Raw genomic sequence first — 25119 nt, forward strand, 5'->3', positions numbered from 1 at the left:
TAAACTAGTCCAATTCACGAGATTAATTACATCTATACCGACAAAAACAATTAAAACTCCAAGTTTTCCCAGACAAATTGAAACTTGCTGCTATAAGACTAAATAATTTATTATTATTTAAATTTTAAAATACCTGAGTGTAAATCATTGAAACTGTTTTGTAAGACATAGTTTTGTTTTTTATTGCCAATGCTTTAATTTTATTTGTTAACATTCATGTTATGTACAAACTGAAACGTTAACATGAGCTTGACACAAATCGTACTTGTTACGTGGTGGTTGACACGCTATTGCATATAAGTTATAAGTTTTAAGTTGTAAGATACAACCAAAGACGATTATTAGAGTTTTAATTTCTTCAACCGATAATACAACTAGTAATAGTGTTTCGCGTGTTACATTTCTCGGTTCAAAAATTCAACTCAAAATGATGGATACTCAAAATTACTGGGATGAAAGCTCCACGCACTCCATGCAGGTGAAATATGAAAGGTGAATAAATTATGATTTTATTGTTTTATTCTACATTAATTTTATTTGAGAAAAAATAGTCAATAGTTTGAATTTAAAATAAAAAATTACTAACAGGTAAATTTTTTTGGCAGGTGAAAATTAGTTTTAAGGTCACCGCTTACGATCACTCTTTCTCTCTCTTTCTCTCTATCTCTCTCTCTCTCTTGAATTGTCCTTCGGTACAGTGAATAATAAATAATGTAGATTACAATGTTCGGTGTTTGACCTTGTGAAATTTGCTGAGTTGTGAAATTTTTGTTGTAAAAAATTAGAATTTTTTTGGGGCAAAGGTCGGAATTCACTACAATTGAGATCTGAACATTTTTAGGATTTTTTTTATTAAAAAAATTATAATAAAAAAATAAAAATAAAAATTCTGCATGTAGAAGATTTGAAAAACTATTAGTCTTATTATAAAAAAAGAAGAATTTTAATTAATGTCCTGAATAATACAGAAAAGTTTTTAATTTAAGTAAAATTTTCTTAAATAACAAAAATTTTTTGTCTTGATTTAAAACATGAAAATTCTCTAACATTATTTGCTTGATTTAAGATTTTTTCTTTTAAATAAAATTAAATTTTTGATCAGGGAAGAAATGAAAGATAATTGATTAGTTATATTTTTCACAATTCTAAATTCAAATTTGACATAAACGAACAAGTTCATAAATTTTTAAATTCACATAAAAAATAGAGAACAAAAACACGAAAGCTCCGCAAAAAATTAATTTTCGTAACTATTTAATGTGACTTTTTTTTATTTTGTTTAAAGCATGCAAATAAAATAAATTGTAAGTTGTAAAAAAAACTTTTTTTTATGGTAAAGCTAAATGGGATGTACAAAGAAAAACATCAATTCAAAACTCACTACTTTTTAAATATAAAAGTGACAATAACATCGAAATTCTTACAGCGGTGTAAAATTTCGTAAGAAAATCTTTTAGATTTTAAATAAACACTAAAATTTCAAAGAAGTTGCTCTCAAATACAATAACTAAAGTATATACAGTCGAATCTCGTTATAAGTCTTTTTTTTTTTTTTTTTTGACGGACTCGCGTTAATATGAGAGAGACACTAATAGGACTCATAACGAGACCTGACGGTAAAATTTCTATTTTGGTCTTAAATCTTATTTAGAACGTTAGTTTTGAAATATCAATTAATTTTCAATAGTGACCTAAGCAAGTTAAGAATTATTCATCGAATCTCTTGTAATCTTAAACTGAAAAATAATCATAAAATCAAATTATCATAAAAAACAGCGAGAGAAATAGTTGTGTTGTCAATGATTTCATTAAAATCACGTGCACGATTTCTCGTCGCATATGTTTATTGTCACAGACAAATATATCATGCTAGCCGTTGACACTGTCCAACCAATATATAATCTCAACTTACTTCTACACCGGATGTACAACGATTCATATTGTAAAAGATAAATTTTACAATAGGTATAAAAAAACGATACAGTTCTTTAAATTTTTACTCCCAAATATTTTATGAGTTATAGCTATTACTATTACTATTTAATTTAAAGATCATATCTTATTAATTTGACAGAATTATTATCATTTAAAAATAGTAAATAAATATATATTATAGAAACCTTGAATAAGTATGTCTGCTTCAGACTTGAAGTTTGGTAAAAGCTACAAAAATTATGTTCAGTGAAAAATTAGCATAAATAAAATTTAAATAAATCACACGTATATTCTGTGTTTACCTTGTATTTTTTTCATGTAAAATTTTGTCATCAACGAAAATTAGATAATTAATTTGTCAAAATAGTTTTTCATTTAGTAATGACTTTGTTATAAGCTATATCAATTTTTTTATAAGCCTTTTTGATTTTATGAAAATAATTTTCAAGCGAAAATATTATTATTTTAGCTTCTACTAATTTTTCCGACCGTGATAATATAATTCTTTTTTAACCCGTTCCTGCCTTTACGGTCATTTTTCCGCTAGTATAAATCTAATTCAAGTGGATGGTAATATTCCATCTTCACTAACAATTTGGGACAGATCGTCCCTGGTAAAAGCATCCTGACATGTAATCGGGGAGATCCAGGTTCGATTCCTGGCTTGGTTAATTTTTCATGGACTTTTTCAAAAAGTTGCTCTTCATTCTCAGTGGCTTTCCATCGTTAATACTTAAAAATTGAATCGAACAGATACTAGCATTCACCAGCTAACTAGTGTTCAAGTTCGATGGTTACCCATCGACCTAACTCTCCAGGGACGATCTGTCCCAAATTGTTAGTGAAGATGGAATATTACCATCCACTTGAATTAGATTTCTACTAGCGAAAAAATGACCGTAAAGACAAGAACGGGTTAAAAAAGAATATTATTATAATTATTATTTTTATTTATTGACCATGGAGTCTAAGCCCCTTGTGGCCATCCAAGTTACAAATAATACAATTTTCATGTAATGTACGTACAGAAATAATATCAATGAACATTTCAAAAACAAAATAAACAATAAATTTACAAAAAATGATTAACATTCTCAATACCATAAAAATAATTTCTTTTTAAACTACTTTTCATAAAAATTGTATGGAGTAAGTGGTTTTTGATTTGAAACTATATTTACTTTTCAAGAAACTAAGTAATAAGTACTTTAAACTAAAAATTTCTTCGGTTAATACCGACTGACATCCAAAAATTAATTATAATTTCTTATTATGTTTGCCTAACAATGGAGTTATTGATTCTATGTATCCATACACCTCGGTGCGCTAACATCAATAAACTGAAAGTAAATAAAATTTACGATAGAATATACCTAATAAACATATATCTGTAACATATTCGGTTAATTTGTTTATGAAGTTCTGACGTAAGTACTGGAAACATAGACACTATACGTCATGGAAAATAACGATGCTACTATATATGTTATAGTGTACGACATTAGTTGTCAACTATTTATATTTACTTGTTAACGTGCATTTTACTTTTTTCACCATGTAATATGCGAATAACATTTACTCATTTGTTGCATTAGTAAATGCATGTTTAAATACTGTTCTTTTTCTTTAATCTCTGAGGACTATGATCAATAAGATTTATTTATAAACACTTTGCTATACTTTTTCTTTACTCGGTAAATTTTAAGAGAATAGTATTTTCTGTACTTACACGAAACGAGTTAAATTTATTTATTTATTTATTTGTAAAGAAACGCCCTCGGCAATTTACAAGAATATGTTACATTTTCATGTGTATAATGTTTAGTAATGTTTATATACAATAAATAGCATTTGTAAAGAGAAGATAGATTTAAGAGATTTGAGAGAAGAGAAAAACAAAAAGAAAAAAAAATTTTAGTAATTGATATTTGAAAATCATTAATTTATAATTTATAATCAATAGTTTATAATTACTATTTGTACACCTGGAATGTTATTATTTCAGAATCACCCTTAAATTGTTTTAAGCTTTTTTTTCAGAGCACTCTAAAAATTGATTTCTCATTTTTTTCGATATAGAAGAAACGATTTATAAATTTAAGAATAATTAAAAAAAATTATTAAAGAGGAAGTAAGTTAGAGAATATCAATAAATGCTGATTTCATAAAAACTTTAAGATATACTCAACAGAATTCAGTAATCACTTATGATTTTCAAGTTATTTGAAAAAAATTCAACAAATTTTGATTTTTTTACTCAAAGAAATTTTTTAAACACCCACTTTGAATTGGAATGATGTACTTTCTTTGTTCATGTAATAAATGTACCAAGATTTTCGGAATTCGTTAAGAATTTCGGGCGTAATCATCAAACAATATATCGGAAATTATTTCACCATAGCAATTTGATAATAAGATATCTAAGACACATAATTTTTAAAGAAATTTTTTAATTTTCTTCGATTTAATATATTCGTGTTCTCGCGAAAAATATCAATAATCTTATGATTTGGATTATGTAGATCCATTAGTAGATTAAGTGAATTGTAGTTTAATAGTAGTTAAACGTCAACGACTATTCTATGCATATATATTTACATCGATATATGTTATGGAGTATAAGACACGCATGAGTAAATCGTGTGCAGGTTATTTAGGAATCACGTTCAAGTCTCACTTGTATTTTTCAAGTCACGTTGATTGCCACGCGGTTATTTCGTGCTTTTTACGTTCGATATATTATTTTACTGTTGCCGAATTGTTTTTATTATTAATATTTTGATTACAAAAATTATTTCAAAATCAAGATTTTATATTTATTAAAACCTACTACTAATGTATATTAATGAATTAACTAATGTAATTAATATTATGTGTAAGTAGAGGGGGCAATGAAATTTCGAATTTTTTAAGTTTATTTTTTTTTTATGAATTTAGTAGATGAAACTTATAAATTCGGAATATTTCGTTGAAAGATTTAATGGTCAATTATTGAATCTTCATTGTCATATAAAAAGATAATAACAATTATTATGTAGCCTCTTAATTTAGATACAGAGGAGTCTACAATTTTGACTTGCAACGTGTCTTCAAGTCCCAGAATTAAATAAATAAAAACTAGAGAATATACACGGCAAGAACCAAGCGCCGTGACTACTTTTAGTGAAAGATTGTGGGAAGTCAACGTTTAAAAACGAAAAAGTCATAGAGACTTCTATTTGCAGTATATTTAATTTGCAAATGAACAAGTTTTTGATACTTTTATGTAATTTAACTTGTTAATTTAAGGGATCATTCTGGATTAGACACTCGAAAAAAATACTATTTTGATTAATTTTTTTGAAAATATTACTATAGGTATTGATAAAAGGTTTATTCAACACAGCAAACATACTTTAGACAATTATAAAAATTATCTTCATTTATAATTTTTTACTCTTGTCATGTTAATAAATAATGGGAAAAGTGAGCTCCTCAAAAAATTCGTACGTTACTGGTAGCAGTGATAACTTGATAACGGCTAATCTACTAAAATACAAAAACCAAAATTATTTATGTTCAGTAAGTCAGTAGCTACAAAACTTAGCTCGGAAATTCCTGTTTATTGATAAATGATGAAATAGATAAAAATTAAAAAAAAAAAAAAAAAAAAAAACGAAGTTTTATGTCCAAAAAAATTGTAAAATCAATAAACATTAACTATATTAGGTTCACAAATTCAATCAGCTCTATCGTTAAAAAAAACTATCGAGTGTTGCCGGTTTATCGTCAAAATATTCTAACTTTATAAATATAACAGAACAGAGTAATGAATGGCTTGATTCTAAAGATTGAAAAACTTTATAAATCAAAGTTCCAAATGCCTATAAAAAATTAAATATATTATGTGTACCATTCTTTTCGAGGTGTACACGTTGGTATACACGTGAATTAACTATGAGTCAACAGAGTTTTTATTTTAACATATAAGTATAAGCTGGTACACGTGGATATTATCACGCTTTTGCTAATAAGAAATGTTTTGCACAACTTAGTTCAATGCTCATATACTCTAAATTCTCGTATGGAAATATCTATGCGGCATCTATGTGGCATATATAATATATATGTTTGCAAAAAAAATTTATGTCAACATATATGTTCGGACATATCTTTTGCATAAATATTTTTATAAGTAGTTTGGGAAGTAAGGGCGTTGAGTTATTTAGCGAAGTAAACGAAGATATACAATTATAATTTTTATTTAAATATATTTAATTGCTAATACACGCGTGTACTTAAAACAAGGTGAAGTTACAATTATGCGATACGAAGCTTAGGGGTCACTCGGTCGAACTGAAAATTTTAAAGTGTCCATCTCGGCCCCCGACCTCTCAAGGGGTAGGGGGTACTCGATGGAAGTATATAGAAAATATATTAAGGGTAGGAGTACTTAGTTGTACGTAAGTATGGAAAATTGTTATACGTAGGTACATGTACAGGAAAGATTCTCTAGGTACACACAAATTATAGAATTGATATACGTAGGTACATGTACAGGATAGATTCTCAAATTATAGAAAAGTAGAAGTATTTTAGTTAAAAGAGATAGATAGATAGAGAGAGAGAGAGAGAGAGAAATAGATATTGAGAATATTTTGTGGAAATATTTGGGAAAAACCCTTAAGCTTCTTACCGACTAATTTTACATATTTTTAATCCTATTAGAATAAATTTTATTAGGGTCTCATCAGCTGCAAATGTGAATTTCATTACTTGCAATACAATTACAATAAAATAAAATTTTCCAAAAATGGTCTTGCAGCAGACGAGACTTTATCAGTTGTTTGGCATCACCAAGTAAATTATAATCTGGTATAATTTATGGTGATGCGACACAACTAAGACTTTTCTAACACAATACTTAATATCGTTGTAGAAAAACTTCAACTTAAATAATAACTATATTAATTAACTATTATTAATAAATAATAATAATAAAAATTAAATAGTGTTAATAAACATAAATGATAATAATAATAATTAAATAATATCACTAATCATAAATAATGATAATTAAATAATTATATATTATTTAATAATAATAATTATAAATAATTATAAATAATAATAAATAATCAAAAATAATAATAATTAAACTACCCGGGAGTGGGTGGAAGATATGACCCTCACAGTGGGTTTACCAAGTAGGTATCCTTTTATAGATTATCTTAAGAATTAGACTATTTTAGATACATGCACTGAAAAAAAATTAACTTGAATCAAAATAAAAATTCTTCAACCAAGAAAATAATTTTGAAGAATTTTATTGTCTTGAATCAAGATGAAAAATTCTTGAATTAAGTAAAATTTACTTGAACCAAGAAAAATTTCTTAGTTTAAGAATTTTTCTACTCAAATCAAAAAGATGAAATTCTTCAAAATTATTTACTTGATTCAAGTAAATGTTTTCTTCTGTGTGTTTTTATTCTTGCTTGTGTAGTATAATTTCATACTAAAATTTGAAACATTCAAGTTATTTAAATTTTTCAGACTGAACTTAAAACGGTATTTTTGCGTGGATAGAAAAATTTAATAATAACTGAAATCACCTCGAAGAAACTATCTATTACCTCGGTAATTAAAATTATGGTTAGCCTGTAAAAAAGGTAATAACTCACATTATTACTTCTGAAAAGATCTAAAAGTAAAAGTGTATGAATATGAGGACGAGATGAATGTTGGGAGGAGAAACCATTGAAGGACGCATCTAATCGTTACTGATATTGTATTTCTTTACATACAAACAATAAAAAATAGTGCTCTAGATTCCTAAACTAAACAATAAACAATTTGTTAAGAGTTTCACGGTATTCTTTGTTACTTTTTAAATATTATTGATTTATTATATTATGTAAACGGTGTTGAAAATTATACGAAATGAATTTATATTGGAAATAAATTTTGCTTTTTATTATTACATAATAATAGTTATATTTAGATTAAATAATTTAATAAAAGCTCAAGGCAAAAATCTGAAAAATAGTTGAATGGCTGGCCATCTCTGGAACCTGGAACTTATTCCGAGATAATTCAGATTGTTTCGCGATCCCTGAATTGTTGCAATGTGAGAATTTCAATATAGAATTATTATATTGTAGAAGCAGCTGACGATATCGTTCAGAAATCATTTCAGGGGATGAAGCTCTGACTTGAAGTATTTATGAATTTCATAAAAAATATTTAAAAGTTAATTTTATTGTTATACTTGAATTCTCTTACATAATACTAATATCTTACATTTGCAAGTAAATAAATAAATCTTGTAATATATCGTTATCATTGACTTTATCTACTTGCACAATTTTTTTAATTAATTTCAAGTGGCCCCACTGGGCGATTGTCTTTCAGATAATCTTTAATGATTCATTATCGCAAATATTTTTCATAACTCTATAATATTATATATAAGAAAGACACGTTTTCCAGTAAAATAAAAAAAAAGACATTAAGTTATTGGAGGTGGCACACCATACTGTTCATGAATATTAAGTAATAAAATTTATCACCATGAGTCATGAAGACAATTTTTTCATTGTGCAAAACAACGTTAAACAGATGTTTTATTTTTATAATTTAATATGAGAATTTATTGCACAAACTGTAATCTAGTTTTTGTATGAACAAAAATTATCAAATTTCATACCTGAATTTGCTGGTAAAACACGGAAAAAAATAGGTGCTGCAACAGGATGCAGTTCTGTGGGAGCAACAGGATAAAATCCGGTCGTAGCAACAGAATTTTCATGGTACAGCAACAGGATTTTTCCTGTTGGAGCTGCAAGATAAAATTAATTATAATTTTGAAGAGAAATTCGAATTTGAAAAGCAAAATTCAAATTTTCAAAAAAATTTCAATTTTAAAAAATATTTTTATTAAAAAAAAAAATTTAGAATTTTTTCAAATTCGAATTTTTTTTCTCTTCAAAATTTGAGTTTTTTTTACAAATTTGATTATTTTTTTCAATTTAAATATTTTTTTAATCCCGACAAGAAAAAATTTATGTTTGAGACTTATTTTAATTGATTCAAAATTATTTATATTTATTCAGTCCGGTTCTCTCAGTGATAGAAATGAAAATTTACTCTAAATTCACTCCCGACTCTATATAGAGCAAAATTGCTAAAAATAAACGTTATTTAAAATTTTTAATTTTCTCTTGTAGCTCCCATAGAAAAAATCCTGTTACTGCAACGGGATTTTATCATATGTTCTACCGTAGGACTGCATTCTATTGCAGTACCTATTTCTTTTTTCCGTGTTGATAACATTCTAATAATTATTTCATGAAATTTTGCAAATGGTTTTTTATATTAAGGTTTAAATGTTAAAAAAAAAAAAATTATTAACTTGAATCAAGACAATTTTTCGAAATACTAAAAGTCATCTTATCTTTGAAGTAAAAATTTACATTACAAATTTATGAAAATGTTTATATTTTAATGACGAATTAACTTTTTTCGTGTGTTTATTTTTTTTTCTAATCTTAATAATGTTTTACCTATATTCAACAAAGGATATTGCCTCTCAAGTGGTTTTTAGAAGAAAATATTTTGAAAGTAGTTTTGTATAAATTATTTAATATTGTTACTTTTTTGTTTTAGTAGCTTGGAGGGAAGATCATGTAAAGATGAAATATACAGAATGGGAATAGGTGCAGGATACTGCGAAGGAAATCTCAATTTCACTACAGCTTCTGAAGATGATGAAGTTTATACTAAAAAAAAAGTTTCAAGAGTAAGTAATTTTGTTTTAACTATTTGTTATCGAAAAGCATATCTTAATAAAGAAAATTGTTTCTCTTTTTTTTTTCTTTTACAGAATTACAGAATAAAACGTAGATGGTAATAAGAATAAGCAATAATGTTTTAAGTAACATTTTTGCTAGTTTTCTTTTTTTTTCATTGTATTGTCATTAAGGAGATCTTGTGAAATTTTTATTAATGTAACAATTAAAAAATTTATAAAAACATGAAAGTTTAAGCAATTTAAAATAAAAATTTATCTTCTTATTATTTTAAAAGTTTCGAGTAGATTTATTACCATCTATATAATTTATAATTTATTCAAAAACTCTTACTTTAACAAGTAACTCGACAATAATATCAATAAGAGTTTCGTGTATTATACATTGATTATTCAATCGTTTCTTACTCTCATGATTTATCATTTTTTGTCAACATGATGTACGCATGTGTTTTGCACATGATGCACAGACAAATGCTAAACAGTATTAAATGTTGGTCGTAGACGCAATGATTGGGTAAACACAAAATAAAAAAAAATGAGCCAATGTAGACTTATAGAAAAGATAAGTGAAAAAATATTCTTTTTAGTTGAAAAATTAATTTTGTGAGAATAATCATTAATAAGTATACATCAATAATAAGAAAAACTAAGTAACCGACGAAAAAACTATGATTATAGAATAGAATCTTCGTAATTAAATCAGAGCTGAATTTAATTAATTTGGCCAGAAAAATTTTTTAAAATCAAAACCACAGTTTGCTCAAGAACATTCTTATTTTAAGATGTTTATTTTGATAAATCCATTATTTATGGAAACTCATTCAACTGAGCTGCTTCACAGACTAAAAGTGACTTGTATAGTTTAAATTTTACGTATACGTGAATTTATTTACAAATCAAATATATTGTCGTGCATCACTATCATCTGGTGAAGGTTAATCGTTTTTCCTAATCTCTATTATATTCGTATTACACTCGTATTGAATATCAAGATAACCCGTATAGTATCTGCTCCATATATGTGTTATACACGTGTCAAGCAAGTTCATGAATCAACCGCTACGTGGCGCGCAGTTTGTCTTTTTGTTCCGACTTAGATACTTGTTCTAGAGTTGTTAAAACCGATTTTGTAGTGGAGAAAAGCATACTTACCTGGCGCAGAGGATACCGTGATCAATAAGGCGGTTCCTCCAGGACGAGGCTCTTCCATTGCACTACGGTTGAGCTGACCCCTGCGAATATCCCTAATGTGGATATCTCGGGCGTATTATTTTTGTTAGTCGGGACTGCGTTCGCGCTATCCCGGATAATATAATTCAAACTTAAAAATTTTACATCTAAGTGGAGATCAAATTGAAATATTTCTGATCTTTCTTTTACTTAATTGAATATATTCAATTTAGTATGTAATTTCATACCTATAAAAATTTCTTAGCTCCGAATTTTTTAAATCTTTATAAAAATTCACAGATTTAAAAAATTTAAGTCTTATTAAAAATTTCCAGCTTTAAAAAATTTAATTATTACGTAAATAATCATACAGCATGATTGAAAATAAACTTCTCAATATAAAATTTAAATTCATTTACTGTAAATGATAGTTAGATTATAGTAATAATTAAATCAATGATTGCTTCCAAACGTTGAATAAAAATAAATAAATTATAATACTACCAACTCATTATTATTGTAATAAAAAATAAATAAAATTTTTTTTTTAACTAGCAAAGGAATGAATAGTGTGGTAATAATAATTATTTAATTTATCTATCAAATAAATTTCTTAATTCGTAAGTATACTAAAAATGATTTGTTTTTTATGACGAGGCCGATCACCTCTAGTAACCTAATAATCACGTACACCAGACAAGATAGCGATAAAAAAAAATAATAAGAAGTCTTGCTGTCAGAGTCAGGCCGTATGCAAGATCCGGTAAATCTCAGTTATCGTTTGAAAAACATGCAGGGGACCTCTGCTGTCATTTGCGAAGATAACCGGACCATAATGAGAATATTTATACGAAGCACAGAGTTCAAATATACTAGATATATCCAGTTTATTTGATATCATTCGACCCGGATTGCTGTTTCTCCTTGATAACATTACTTTTTATATTCATCAATCATTATTCTTGTAAGCTGTATCACGTGCCACTTGAGGAATAAGTAGAAAAAAACGTGATTTCTTAATTTTTCATCGTTTACTTCATTATTCGGATTTATCTTTGTACCAGCGGTATTCCCAATAAAATTTTTATTTTATTAATAATCAAGTACGCAAAATAATAAATTAAGTCTAATAATATTTACTTAATTCGCTTTGACCCCCTTGAAGCACCTGTTGCACCAATATATCTATAAATTTATATCTGTGCTCTTCAAACTTGTTAAAATTATTACATATTACATATAAGCACATTGTATTGTGTTTATCACGTTGTTTTAAATAGGTTGACATATATATGTTGTAAACGTGATGTATACATGAAAAATATTCAAGTAATGTTATTTGTTATGTCGGCAAATAGATTATTTAATTAAAATTATTTCTAGTTAAAACCAATTTATAATTCTCATTTATTTTGAACTTTTCTACTTATCAGTTTTGAATTTTATTCGGGTCATTATATTTTTAATAATAAAAAAGATTAGTTTTATAAATAATCGGGTCATATACATCTTTGAATAATCTCATAATTATAAATTGAATTTAATAACTTAAAAATATGTTTATCATATATTGAAGTAAGAATTGAAAATGGGTTCACTGGTGTGTACTTGGATCCTCACGTGTTGTTTATATTATTGAAAGAAACATACACGTGATTAGATGATATAATTTACAGCGACAAAGAGAGAAGAGTATTGAAAATAGGATTCAGCTTTGCTTACTGACTATTATATGAAAAAATTTATTTATTGTTGAGTAACGTTGAGCACCACTCTTAGCTACCCAATCATTCAAAACGACGTAACTCAGTATTGTGGTTGGTGCTTCAGTCTGAGTTGATATCTTGTCGAAGGTGGAACAATATAAAATTCACAATTATCATTACGACATATTTTTGTTAGAAATGATACAATAAACATACGATATTATTTTTTTTTTTAATTTTATAAACTTTTTGTGACAGTGTACCGTTTTTATTGAAATTTTTCATAAATTTTTAATTGTATGAAAATGGTAACGCATAGCATGGAAAAAATTTTGAAAATGCAGTATTACACCTCAACTAATCAAGTGTCTCCGTTGAACCGAAAAAAACGTTGTTTAAGTAAAGAGGTAATAACTAATTTGCAAAGAAGACAATATTGTTGCATTAAATAAGTAGATTAAATACCGTAACACATCGAAAGGAAAATATATTTAAGATTGTTATCAGTTTTTATCAATAATAACAACGTTTTGACGTAAAAAAGTTAATGACTGTCATTTCCGATGACGTTGATGGCATGCGACCTTTTTCGTGAAATGAATAACAATAAAATTTATAATTAGAACCATGACTCTAGTTGTATTGAATTCATAAAATATATTGAAATCATACAATGAATATTATAAATTTTAATTATATTGTTTAATTGATAAATAATTTAAGTGTTTGTTAATGTTTCAGCAAGACCCCATGTCGCATAGGATTATTGAGAAGCGAAGAAGAGATCGTATGAATAATTGTTTAGCTGATCTTAGTCGACTTATACCTACTGAGTACTTGAAGAAAGGCCGAGGGCGAGTTGAAAAAACTGAAATTATTGAAATGGCTATTCGGCACATGAAATATCTTCAGGGCGCTCATCAAGGTAAATTATTTAATTCACACTTTTTTTATATAAATTATCTGATTTTTTTTTCTTAACTTAAATTTGGAACAAAATAATAGATAGAGAATTCGCAATGATGCAAAATATTTGCTTAAGCGTTGAAGAAAAAAATTATTCAGTTAAAAAAAAAATATTTAAAAAAGTTACTTTAGAAACGGATCATTTTATTGTTTTTAAGTTAAATAAATAAAGTGTATTTTTTGCAAGTTTTTTTTTCTTATATAAAATGTATCAATAGAATAAAAAATCATTTGAAAAAATACTTATTAATAAAAAAATGTTATTTTATAGATACGAAACATCCTTCAGTAACAAACATTCATAATCACCAGGAAGATAGTGTTGACAGTGTTTCACATTCAGCATCTGGATCAATAGCCACTGAACATTACAGAATGGGCTTTCAAGAATGTCTCAGCGAAGCTGTACATTTCCTTGTTGAAGGAGAAGGCTTTTTTGCAAGAGATTCTTTATGTGTACAATTAATCAACCATTTGCAACAGCATTGTGAAAAGATTGTTGCTAGAAGTAAATATTTATTTTATAATTAAGTCTATAACATACAAGTAAATACATTGAGTGAAAATTTAAAAGCTTTTAATCAATCTTATTATGCCGGTACATCTAATAATATATATATCATATTAAAATCTGATCATGTTTGAACACACATGATCATATAAATACTAAACATTCCTACACAATGAATTAAATTTAATGATTAATTTATTAAAAAATTTTCTAATGTTCATATTTCTATTGATCATAAAAATCATTTCTCCATTATGCTTATGTGTCAAGATATACACATATATGTTTATGGTCGAAAAAATATTTACACGAATAATAAGTGAATTTAAAATTTTTCATTTTTCATAACTTACTCAGAAAAAAAATTTACTTGAATCAAGTAAATAATTTTGATGAACTTTATCTTTTTGATTTTAGTAAAAGAATTCGGCAATTATTTACAAATGGGGTCAACCTCATTTTGGGCATTAACTAGGTGAAAAATTAAAATTTTCAAATTTTTTTTTTATTCTACTCGTTGTTACGGCGCATTTATGATAAAAAATGTGAAAGAAAAAAATAAAGGTTTCGATAGCTTTTTTCCCTTCAAAAGTTGGAAAAAATTTTGGCTCATGTTTCTGGATAAAATTTCTATTTTATCTTTTTTTTAAAAAAAAAGTACATAAAAAAACGAACAATTTAAAAAAAAAATTGAATATCATAATTTTCTAAAAAATTTATAAATTTTTCTAAAAATTTGTTAAAATTGTGATAATCAACTTTTTTTTTTAATTGTTCATTTTTTATGTAAGGTAAAAGCCCAAATATATGATCATGTATCAGTATATGATCACTTCATGTATTTGTATATCTATATTCACAAATATAGGTATATAAATACATGGAGTGATCATATATTGGTACATGATCATATATTGGGGCTTTTACCTTATATAAAAAAAATATATCAATAAAATCAAATAGAAATTTCGTTAAAAAAAAATGAAAATTAAAATAGTTGACCCCACTCGTAAATATTTACCAAAAATTCTTAAACTAAGAAATTTTTATTGGTTTAATTAAATTTTACTTGATTCAAGACAATAAAGCTCTTCAAAATTATTTTCTTAGTTCAAGAATTTTTCTCTTGATTGAAGTTAATTTTTTTTTCCAGTATGCAATTAATTAAATAATGAGAATCAGGCTATTAATAATAAAAAATTTTTGCAGGTGATAGACTGGGATTTCCTCACCCAGAAATGCCAACATTAAACGATACTGGAGCTTCTAGTTTTGTTGACGCAAGTATTCCAACACTTTGTCCACAGACGAATCATTCAGATCGTGGTTCGAGCTCCGGAATCAGCTCACTTAGTGATTCTGAACGTCCTCAACAGATAATTCCTCCACCTACAATGGCTAGCGACGATAGCAATCACAGCAGTCATTCAAACAACGCATCCTCATCAGTTCCCAGGCCGTCAAATTACAAATTCAAAAGTTCAATTAAACAAAGATTCTCCGCGGAAAGGATAAAATCATCGCCATTAGCCCCTTCAGAAAAGTCACATGGCGTACCAATTTTCGCTTTACATGAAGGGGGTGCTTTTTATATTCCGCTAACAATAGATTCCGGTTTTATTAGACCTCAAATGTCTTATATAACCGATACTGGACCTGACATCGTGCTTCATCCTGTAACGATCTCTGTTAACTTCAACCAAGCATCCAATCCAACGTGGTCACCTCAATACAGTCCAAGACATCAAGATCATTTGTAATAATTACAATAAAAATAACTAATAACTTTACAGAATACTCTAAAATAACTTCCAATGTCACGTGATAGCAGATATATTTTTTTAAATGATTGCGCAATTATACATTAATAAATCATCAAACCTTATTTTATATACATAAGAAGCATTTATCTATTTTGTAATAAATAACGTATTGATTATATATTATATAATATTATACATTACATTATTATATGTTAGATTCGGTTTAATGTTAATGCCGTATTATTTTTAAATTGTCAATGTTTATCGATCGACCCTTCGAGTATTTGCCGTTTATCCTTTATTACTTAGCTTACTTTTAAGATGAGGTATTTTAATATCAGTTATTAATTAGTTAATTTCACTAAAATGTTTTATAAAATTTATTTTTCATGCTTTTGAATCATATTTCATAATTAAATCTTTCAATTTGTTGAAAACATGGTTTAATAAATAAAAAATATGCTCAAAGTTAAAAAAAATAATTTGATAAAGTTTTTCTTATAAAAGTTAGTAAAACTCTATTTAATTATAATGTAATAAATAAGTTTGAATAACTATGTTATTGTGCAGGTGAAATAATGTAAATACAGTTGTAGAAAGTTATATAAATTATTTTATAGAATTTTATGTTTCTTGTTTAATTTATCGTGTTAAATTTTTTTTAATTAAAAAATACTTTTGAAATTATGGATATTTTTAGTAAGAGTATTGAATTGTAAAGTTTTTGACTGGGTGACTAAGTCAGTAAACGAATCTTATTCTTCCAATAAATTAATGCTGACGTTCATAAATGTTTTTCTATTAAGAGTTACAAAAATTAGGACTCAATTTGAAAATTTTCAATAAAAAAAAACAAGAAATTTCAAAAAATTTTTATTTGCTAGACCAGTCATTAAATTTTACAATTAAAATGACTGTATGCACTCGAAGGGTTAAATTCAATTTCCTTTTTTATGACTTGTATTAATATTAAGGCAAAAATATTGTTATATAAGTTGATCGGTAAGTGGAAGCAATTCAGTGTTAAATCTCTTTATCATGTACATTACTACAATAATAGCAATTATTACTGTTTAATTATACTACGGTACCCTTTCCAGAAAAATTTTTTTTAAATGAAAATGTTTTTGAACATGAAAATGCTCGATTAGTAATTAATTGTACAATTATTGGAATTTATGTTGTAAAAAATTATTAAAGGTGCTTGAGAGAGAACTTGAATATTTTGAGTATTTAATTACTTACTAAAGTTAAATATATACATATGAACTGATATAAATATATTTCATTTTTATTACCTCAATATAATGTACCATAAATATATCTATATAGTTTTCTTATAGTTTTAATCTCTTAATATTATAGAAATACAAATAGTGAGTAAGTTTCATTTAAAAAAAATTTTAGTATATTAACAAAATTCTATAAATTATTTTATTTTTCATAAGCAAATATATGAATTATTGAGTTAATGAGTATGATATTACCAGAAAACAAATTGTTTTGTTATTTTAAAATAAATTTAAATTTTATGTTTGGGAAAAATCTAAAAAATTTCATAGAAATGGGTTTCATAAATTCTTAAGTGCATTTTTTGGTATTGTTATTTTTGTAATAATTTAATTATTTATTAAAAATCAGAAGATGAAGGATCGGTGATAATAAATGAATGTAAGAGAATTATTACTGTGATTTGGAATTAAATACGATGATATGAATTTGTCGACAAAACATACTGAGAGTAATATTTTATGACCGCCTGATAAAGTGTTAATATAAAAAAAATACGAAATGTTGCGAAGTAAAAGAGTTTTTCTTGATAGTTTTCATCGATCTTTCATCCTTTGATTTGAAAAAAAAAAATTTCATCCTACAGGATCTTAATAACTATATTAGTTTAATTATTATCGTTTGCTATAATCACATTCATTATAAGAAATAATCTTTTTATTAATTTTATCAACCGTGATTTATTATAATTCTTCTAACCCGTTATCACCTATTCGGTCATTTTTTTTTATGCTAGTATAAATCTAATTTCAAGTGGATGGAAATTTCCATCTTCACTAACGATTTGAGACAATTCGTCTTCGGATAGTTAGGTCGATGGGTAACCATCGAACTTGAACACTAGTTAGCTGGTGAATGCTAGTATCTGTTCGACTATATGTTTAGTATTAACGATGGAAAGCTACTGAGAATAAATGGCAACTTTTTGAAAAAAATCCATGAAAAATTAACCAAGCCGGGAATCGAACCTGGATCTCCCCGATTACATGTCAGGATGCTTTTACCAGTTAAGCTACCGGGTCATTCTCCACTTACTTTCTCTCAGTATACACTTAATTAACTCTCAGTAGTTTTCAATACTATGCTTATAAATCGTTAGTGAAGATGGAAATTTCCATCCACTTGAAATTAGATTTATACTAGCATAAAAAAAAATGACCGAATAGGTGATAACGGGTTAGAAGAATTATAAGAAATAATTTAGTAATTATTTACAAGTGGGGTCCACTCTATTTTTGGCTATATCTAAGTGAAAAATTTACATTTTAAAAATTTTTTTATTCTGCTTGTTTTAACGGCGCATTTATGAAAAAAAATGTCGTGAAAGAAAAAAAAAACATTCGATAGCTTTTTTGCCTTCAGAAGTTGGAAAAAATTTTGGCTCTCATGTTTTTGGATAAAATTTCTATTTTATCTTTTTTTGATGCTTTTGATATATTTTTTTTTGAAAAGTACATAAAAAAACGAACAATTTAAAAACACCAAAAGTTGAATACCACAATTTTCTAAAAAATTTATAAATTTTTTTGAAAATTTGTTAAAATTGTGATAATCAACTTTTATTTCTTTTAATTATTCATTTTTTTATATATTAAAAAAAAAAAAAACAATATATCAATTCAATCGAATAGAAATTTCATTCAAAAAAATGAAAATTAAAATGGTGGACCCCACTTGTAAATAATTACCAAAAATTTTTATACAAAAAAATTTTTGCTTAGAAAAAAAACAAAAAAAAATGCAATTTCTGCTAATTTTAATATTACAATTGCAATCACGGAATATCGTGAGTTTCTAACTTTAATACTTTTGAATATAAACTTAACTAACGTCACATTTTCTAAGATCATTTTTTATTATATTTTGAAAAGGCATATATACAATGCGGCTTCCTACAAATAAAAGGTGGATTCTTCTCTTCAAGTTTTGTATCGTAGCCAATGACGTTGCGCTAATAACGACGCCATCCCATGTTACCGGCTGAAACGATTTGTAGTTATGTACAGTTGTATATTTTTCAGCGTGTCGTAACTTTTTTGATAGACATTTTTATTGAAATCATTCAATAAAAAGAATTTAATCATGGCTAAATTTGATCTTACATTAAAAATAATTCCATACCTGGATCTACATTTAGGTTTTCCACTCTTGGAGTATATAGATACTAAAAGGGTAAGTTATTTTTTGTCACCCATGTTGTAGTTGAGGTTATGTCAATAATTTTTCAATTGATTTTATTAATTCTTAATTCTTAATTTTAAAAATATAATTATTTTTACAAATTTGTTCGCAGATCTATGACGAAAATGAACTACTACACGCTAAACTCGGTATTCTCAGCAAAACAAACATGATTGATTATGTTATTGATATTAGGAAGCAGCTGTATCCTGATCAAGAAGTATCAGAGGTAATTTTTTTTACATTTAACTTCTTTTTTTAGATTAGCTTTTTTTCATAATCATGAAAATAGCAAACATTACATGTGAAAATTAATTGAGCAGATATTTGATAATTTTTTAAATTGTAACAAAAAAATTATGGCAAAAAAAATTGACATATATAGAAGCGTAGAAGCTGTAAAAATTAAAAATGCAATTTCTTAAAAATAATTTTTTGTTAAAGAAAATAAAAAAATTGTCAAGTGATAGCTAAATTTAATATAATATTTTTTTATTTTATAAATTTTAAAACATCATTTGTAATAATATTTTTGGAGTGTATTTTTTAAAATTCATGTAGTTTATTTAAAAATTATTAAATTGTCCAATGTTTGCTACTTTGACTTTAATTTTTTATCAGTATTTCAACATAATACTGACAGTAGTTAGCAGACATTAAAAAAAAATTTTTTTTTAAACAATTATTTGTCATGAACAATGCTTCAAAATTTACATATTGACTTTTTTCTGATCTGAGCAAGTTTCTAACTTTTTTTTTTAATTCAATTGTTAAATAAACTGTCTGATTTATAGAAAAAATTTTTTATTATAATTTAAGGAAGTCCTTTCGTTCCAGTTGAGTCATAACAACTGTAGTAGTAAATTTTCAATAAATTAAAATACAAAACCCATAAAAATTCCTAAAATTAAAAAATAAATAGTATATGAGGCATTAATCGTTGAAATTTTAAAAATTAAAAAAAAAAATAGTTAAATACAAAAATTAATTTGACTTGTAAATCAGCTGTTAGTAACCTATCCGTGATTTGGCAACGCTTCATTTTGGTTGTTTACATTTTTATTTGCACAATATAACCTTAACCGTGTTTAACTTTTTGCAGTCAGTGTAAATAAATAAATTAATTAAAAATGTTTAGTCACAAAACCATAACATTCTAATGTCTCATGGTAGTAATGCTAGTATTTTTTAATTATTGTTTTATTTTTCAATTATGAATTATGAAAATTTGCTAACAATAAATTAACTAATAAGTATGCATGAAAAACATAAGCGCGTTAAAGTTTAGTTTGAATTTATTGAATGGTCTGAAGCTCGCGCGCTACGCAACGTTGCCAAATCTTTTGACTCCATTTTATAGTAGGTAACTTGAGAATTTTTTGTGATTTTTAAATATTAATTTCTCAATAAATATCTCGGTAACTGATATATTTTATTGCAAAAAAAGAAACCTGAATATTTCGAAAATCTGATTTTTAGTTTTTTTTTACTTCATCTAATCCATGACTGATAGTATAATACGAGAAATACTGCAAACGTCTGATTTTCTCGTAAGACTCTGAACAAATACTAACATTTAAAAATTTTATTTTTTCAAAAATTTGTCCGGTAAAGTATAATTTAAACTTCACTATAAGATAAATAAGGACCTTAACTATTAGAAAAAAATTAAATTTACTCATAATCTAATATTTTTTATTTTACATTGGCGGCGAAAGGACCACCTTAAATACATTTGTATTAATAAATTATTTTAGAAAGTAATAGTGAAACATTTTTTATTTTTAAAGAAAAATTGTCTAATTTATTTCTATTAAATGTCTATTGTTAAAATCAAAAAGATTTGAAAGACTGACAGATATTAAAACAGTTTCAAATTTGTTTCTCATTTATAAATTTTAATATCTTATTTAACAGGAACTGAAGATGCGTCGTGCTGAGGTTGTTAAAGAACTAGGAATTTTACAAAACAATGTTTCCAAAGTAGTCGGGTGGATGAATGACGAAGAAGTTATGAAAAAAATGGAAGAAATGCGTGACTCCAAAGCGCTTAACAATTATTTGGTTCAAGATTTAGAAGTAAGTAAATAAATATATTGTATCAAGTACGCTTAAATTTTGATAAATGGAAAAAAAAAAAAAATACTAATAACAATTTATTTAATCTAGTTTAAAATTGAAATGATGGATGAACTCGTGAAACTAGCCAAGTACCGTTATGAATGCGGTAATTATTCTATTTCCACTTCGTATTTGTATTTCTACTTATTGATTATGCCGCCAACTGACAAGGTAATTAAAAGAATTGTTAATATTTAATAATTACCATTATTAATTGCTTAAAATTATTATTAATTCTCATTGATTTTTTCTGTTTAGAATTACTTGAAAGTTTTATGGGGTAAACTATCGTCGGAAATTCTTACGCAGAACTGGGATGCTGCATTAGAAGACGTTTATAAATTACGTGAATTTATTGATAACAGTGCTCTGGGTAGTCCTGCTCACATTCTCCAGCAACGCACGTGGTTAATTCACTGGAGCTTATTTGTTTTCTTTAACCATGTCAAAGGACGTGACGCACTTATTGAGCTGTTTCTCTATCGCCTTAAGTAAGTATTTTACAGATCATGCTTATTTATTTAAAAATAATTATTAAATTTAAATTAAAATAAATTTGGAAAATCCAAAAGTGTACGTCTCATAATGCTCATTTAATTATGAAATAATAATAAAATCAAACGAATAGGAAAAAAAATATTAAACAGCTGAAATGGGATGATAATGTGTACTGCGTAGTGGGATAAATGTACTCAATATATATAGATACACAGTCCTTTGGCTTTTCTTTTAATTTTATTAATTACAAGTAAACGACTCTAAGTTATCTAGCCATTCGCATTTGGTGACCTACAATTTTTTCAAAGAATTTTTCAAACAAAAATTTGACTCAATCAATGATTTTTTCGCAAGTTACAGTGTTTTGAGGGGTAACCCCTCATAATTTTTCAGCCTATGATGTCTTGGCAAATATATCTCGGCAATCATATCTCAGACAATAATATCTTGTTTGTGTTGGCCTATTTTCGAGCATTAACATACCCAAAAACCATGTTAAAAGGGCGCAACACGATTACGCGCATTTGTGTTGGTCTATTTTCGAGCATAAAATCTGGACACAAATTCAAAATTGCATCGAGATATTTGAATCCCGGAAAAAATAGACCTTGAAAAAATTTTAAAGTTATGAAAAATTCATATTATTTCAGATTTATTAAATTATTATTATTATTTTTATTTTATAATAATTTTAATGAAGAGGCGCGCAGTAGCCCTATCGGATCCGGCCCTTGCTTACCAAAGCATTGGACCGGGTTCGAGTCCGGCGTACACCAATGAATATTTTCAATATTTAAGTGTATTGTTCTGCTCAGCCTAAAAAAATAAAACGAGTTCCAATCTCAAAAGTTTACCCCCTACCGTAGTCTCTCATGACCTTAGTAGTTTATGCGACTTTAAACAAATTAAAAAAAAAAAAAAAAAAAAAAAAAATTTAATCAAATAATATGAATTTTTCATAATTTAAAAATTTTTTTCGGGTCTATTTTTTCCGATTACCGAGACATTTATGTCTGAGATGTTATTGTTAAGATATTATTGTCTCGAGATGTTATTTCTGAGATGTAAAGAGGGGTAGCTGTTTTCAGGGTTTCATACATGACGGACAGGAAAATTTTTTAAACTATTTTCATATTTTTTCCGTTTCTATAGCACTTGATAAATTTTTGAAAAGTATGGAATTAATCTTTATTAAATAATTTTGACAATAGTATGCAAAATATCTTGATTCTGTGAACTAACAAGTGTATAATAATAAAAATAGTTGCTGAAATGAGGCGAAAAAAATTTTTCAACCGTAAAGCATGCTTCGCATCATGAGTCGTGCAATATTTATTCAATGTAATTAATGAATTTTTTCAGTTACTTGAATGCCATTCAAACGACTTGTCCCCACATTCTTCGTTACTTGGCAGCTGCAGTTATCGTAAATCGTTCTAAGAGATCAACTCTGAAAGATCTTATCAAAGTAATTCAACAAGAATCTTATACATACCGTGATCCAATTACTGAATTTTTGGAACATTTGTATGTGAATTTTGACTTTGAAGGAGCGCGTCTTAAACTACAAGAGTGCCAGACTGTTATTCTCAATGACTTTTTCCTAGTTGCTTTGTTAAATGAATTTGTGGAAAATGCAAGGCTGATGATTTTTGAAACTTTCTGTCGTATTCATCAGTGCATCAGCATCAGGTTTGTATTTTTATTTATTTATTCAATTGTTTACCGTTGGCAGTTTCATTTAATCATAAATAATTATTCATTTCAGTATGCTTGCTGAGAAACTTGACATGAAACCAGATGTAGCGGAATGTTGGATTGTTAACTTGATTCGTAACGCCCGACTAGACGCTAAAATTGACAGCAAACTGGGACACGTTATTATGGGTGTAGAACCAGTGTCTCCATATCAACAAATAATTGAGAAAATAGAAACCTTGAGCGTACGAAGTGAAGCATTGGAAAACCTTATTGAACGTAAATTAAAAGTTAAAAGCCAAGATCGTGGCGGTATTGTTTGGAATTAATTTTCTTATAATATTAGATAAAACTTTCAATTAAATAAAAACGTTGATTTTTTCATCTAAAATAATTCCATTTTTTTAAATTGATTCTCATTGCCTTTTGTGAATTATGTTATTTGATAATTCTTGAAGTTATTCTTATAGAATTTTTGAAACATTTTAGTGAAAATAAAGTGCATTTTTACTAAAATGTTAGACTGCCTTTTTAAGTCGTTCAGTGACATAAATTCATAAATTATCAAATAAATGTAAGTCAGAATTTATACGGGATATAGTTAAACGGAAAATAAAATTCATTGCTGTGCAATAGAAAAAAAAAAAAAATGTAAATTTTTGTTCATATTTACAAATGTATAAAAAGAATAGATAACTATTTCTATTTTTACTAAAATAAGTGCTTTTGTACAGGTGTAAATGTATTGATGAATAAATTTATTACTATTAATTTAATGTATAATTATTTTAACCTCTAGAGTCATGGCTAATTTTTAAATCTAAAATTGCATTTTTTTAATTGATGTGTTTCAAAAAATGAAAAATTTTTTCAAGAAAGGAAAAAATTGAATAATTATGGATACTTAAGTAAATTAACATACCTTTGATTATAATTTCAATTTACAAACAATGTCAAAAAATTTCGACTTTAGTAATTCTTGATAAGATAAAGCTTCTGGAAAATGATCTGAAAATTTTGAGTTTCTTTTATGCTTCAATTTTATTCGTCAAGTTTTTTTGTCAAGAAAAGGAAATGATAAAAATATAATCGATTAATTACTTCCAATCCACGATTGCAATTGTCGGAATCTTCAAATGAAATAACCGCATGAATAGCGTGAAGGATTATACTAATTTTTCTTCATTTTTTATAGATCATAAATCATAAATAAATTCTCTAGATAAATAGAGAGATAAGATTTTTTTACGACAGAATCAGTTATACTCTTCAACTAAAAATAAATAAGTTGACATGTCAGTGATCGTTTGATCAGAAGTGGTTTTTCATAGTAAAGGGGTGGCTAAGAAATAGCTTATTTACTGAAATCCAAAAATTTTGGCCTATATGAAGAACCGATAACAAAAATCAAGATAATTAACCACTATTCCCAGAATTTTGAGTTAGATCCATTTGAATAGACTATTATGAATCAGGTATGAAATTTTATTT

At 26.4% G+C, this 25119-nt stretch overlaps 2 protein-coding genes and 1 non-coding gene across 5 annotated transcripts; all 3 read left to right on the forward strand.

The window, feature by feature from the left end:
* Nucleotides 1-368: 368 nt before the first annotated feature.
* LOC123261026 (transcription factor cwo-like) lies at nt 369-16202 on the forward strand. 3 transcript variants are annotated; one of them, XM_044722496.1, is made up of 5 exons: nt 369-492; nt 9583-9712; nt 13342-13525; nt 13838-14074; nt 15287-16202. In XM_044722496.1, exons 1-5 carry the CDS (start codon nt 428-430, stop codon nt 15835-15837), a joined length of 1167 nt encoding a protein of 388 aa, XP_044578431.1. In that variant the 5' UTR covers nt 369-427; the 3' UTR covers nt 15838-16202. The 3 variants fall into 3 exon arrangements, with proteins under 3 accessions (XP_044578431.1, XP_044578430.1, XP_044578432.1); XM_044722495.1 differs by having other exon boundaries at nt 386-492; nt 9580-9712; XM_044722497.1 differs by lacking the exons at nt 369-492; nt 9583-9712 and adding an exon at nt 12628-13007.
* Nucleotides 10869-11030, forward strand: LOC123262333. The gene has a single exon (XR_006508922.1). It is a non-coding gene; the product is annotated as a U1 spliceosomal RNA (small nuclear RNA).
* Nucleotides 16203-19108: 2906 nt separating the features above from the next.
* LOC123261023 (eukaryotic translation initiation factor 3 subunit E-like) lies at nt 19109-24399 on the forward strand. The gene is made up of 7 exons (XM_044722478.1): nt 19109-19302; nt 19424-19540; nt 21229-21390; nt 21481-21603; nt 21691-21923; nt 23293-23622; nt 23699-24399. The coding sequence occupies exons 1-7, from the start codon at nt 19213-19215 to the stop codon at nt 23955-23957; spliced, it is 1314 nt and encodes a 437-aa protein (XP_044578413.1). The 5' UTR covers nt 19109-19212; the 3' UTR covers nt 23958-24399.
* The last annotated feature ends 720 nt before the right edge of the window (nt 24400-25119 follow it).

Source organism: Cotesia glomerata, linkage group LG3 (genome assembly GCF_020080835.1).
Source record: "Cotesia glomerata isolate CgM1 linkage group LG3, MPM_Cglom_v2.3, whole genome shotgun sequence".
NCBI classification, from domain to species: domain Eukaryota; kingdom Metazoa; phylum Arthropoda; class Insecta; order Hymenoptera; family Braconidae; genus Cotesia; species Cotesia glomerata.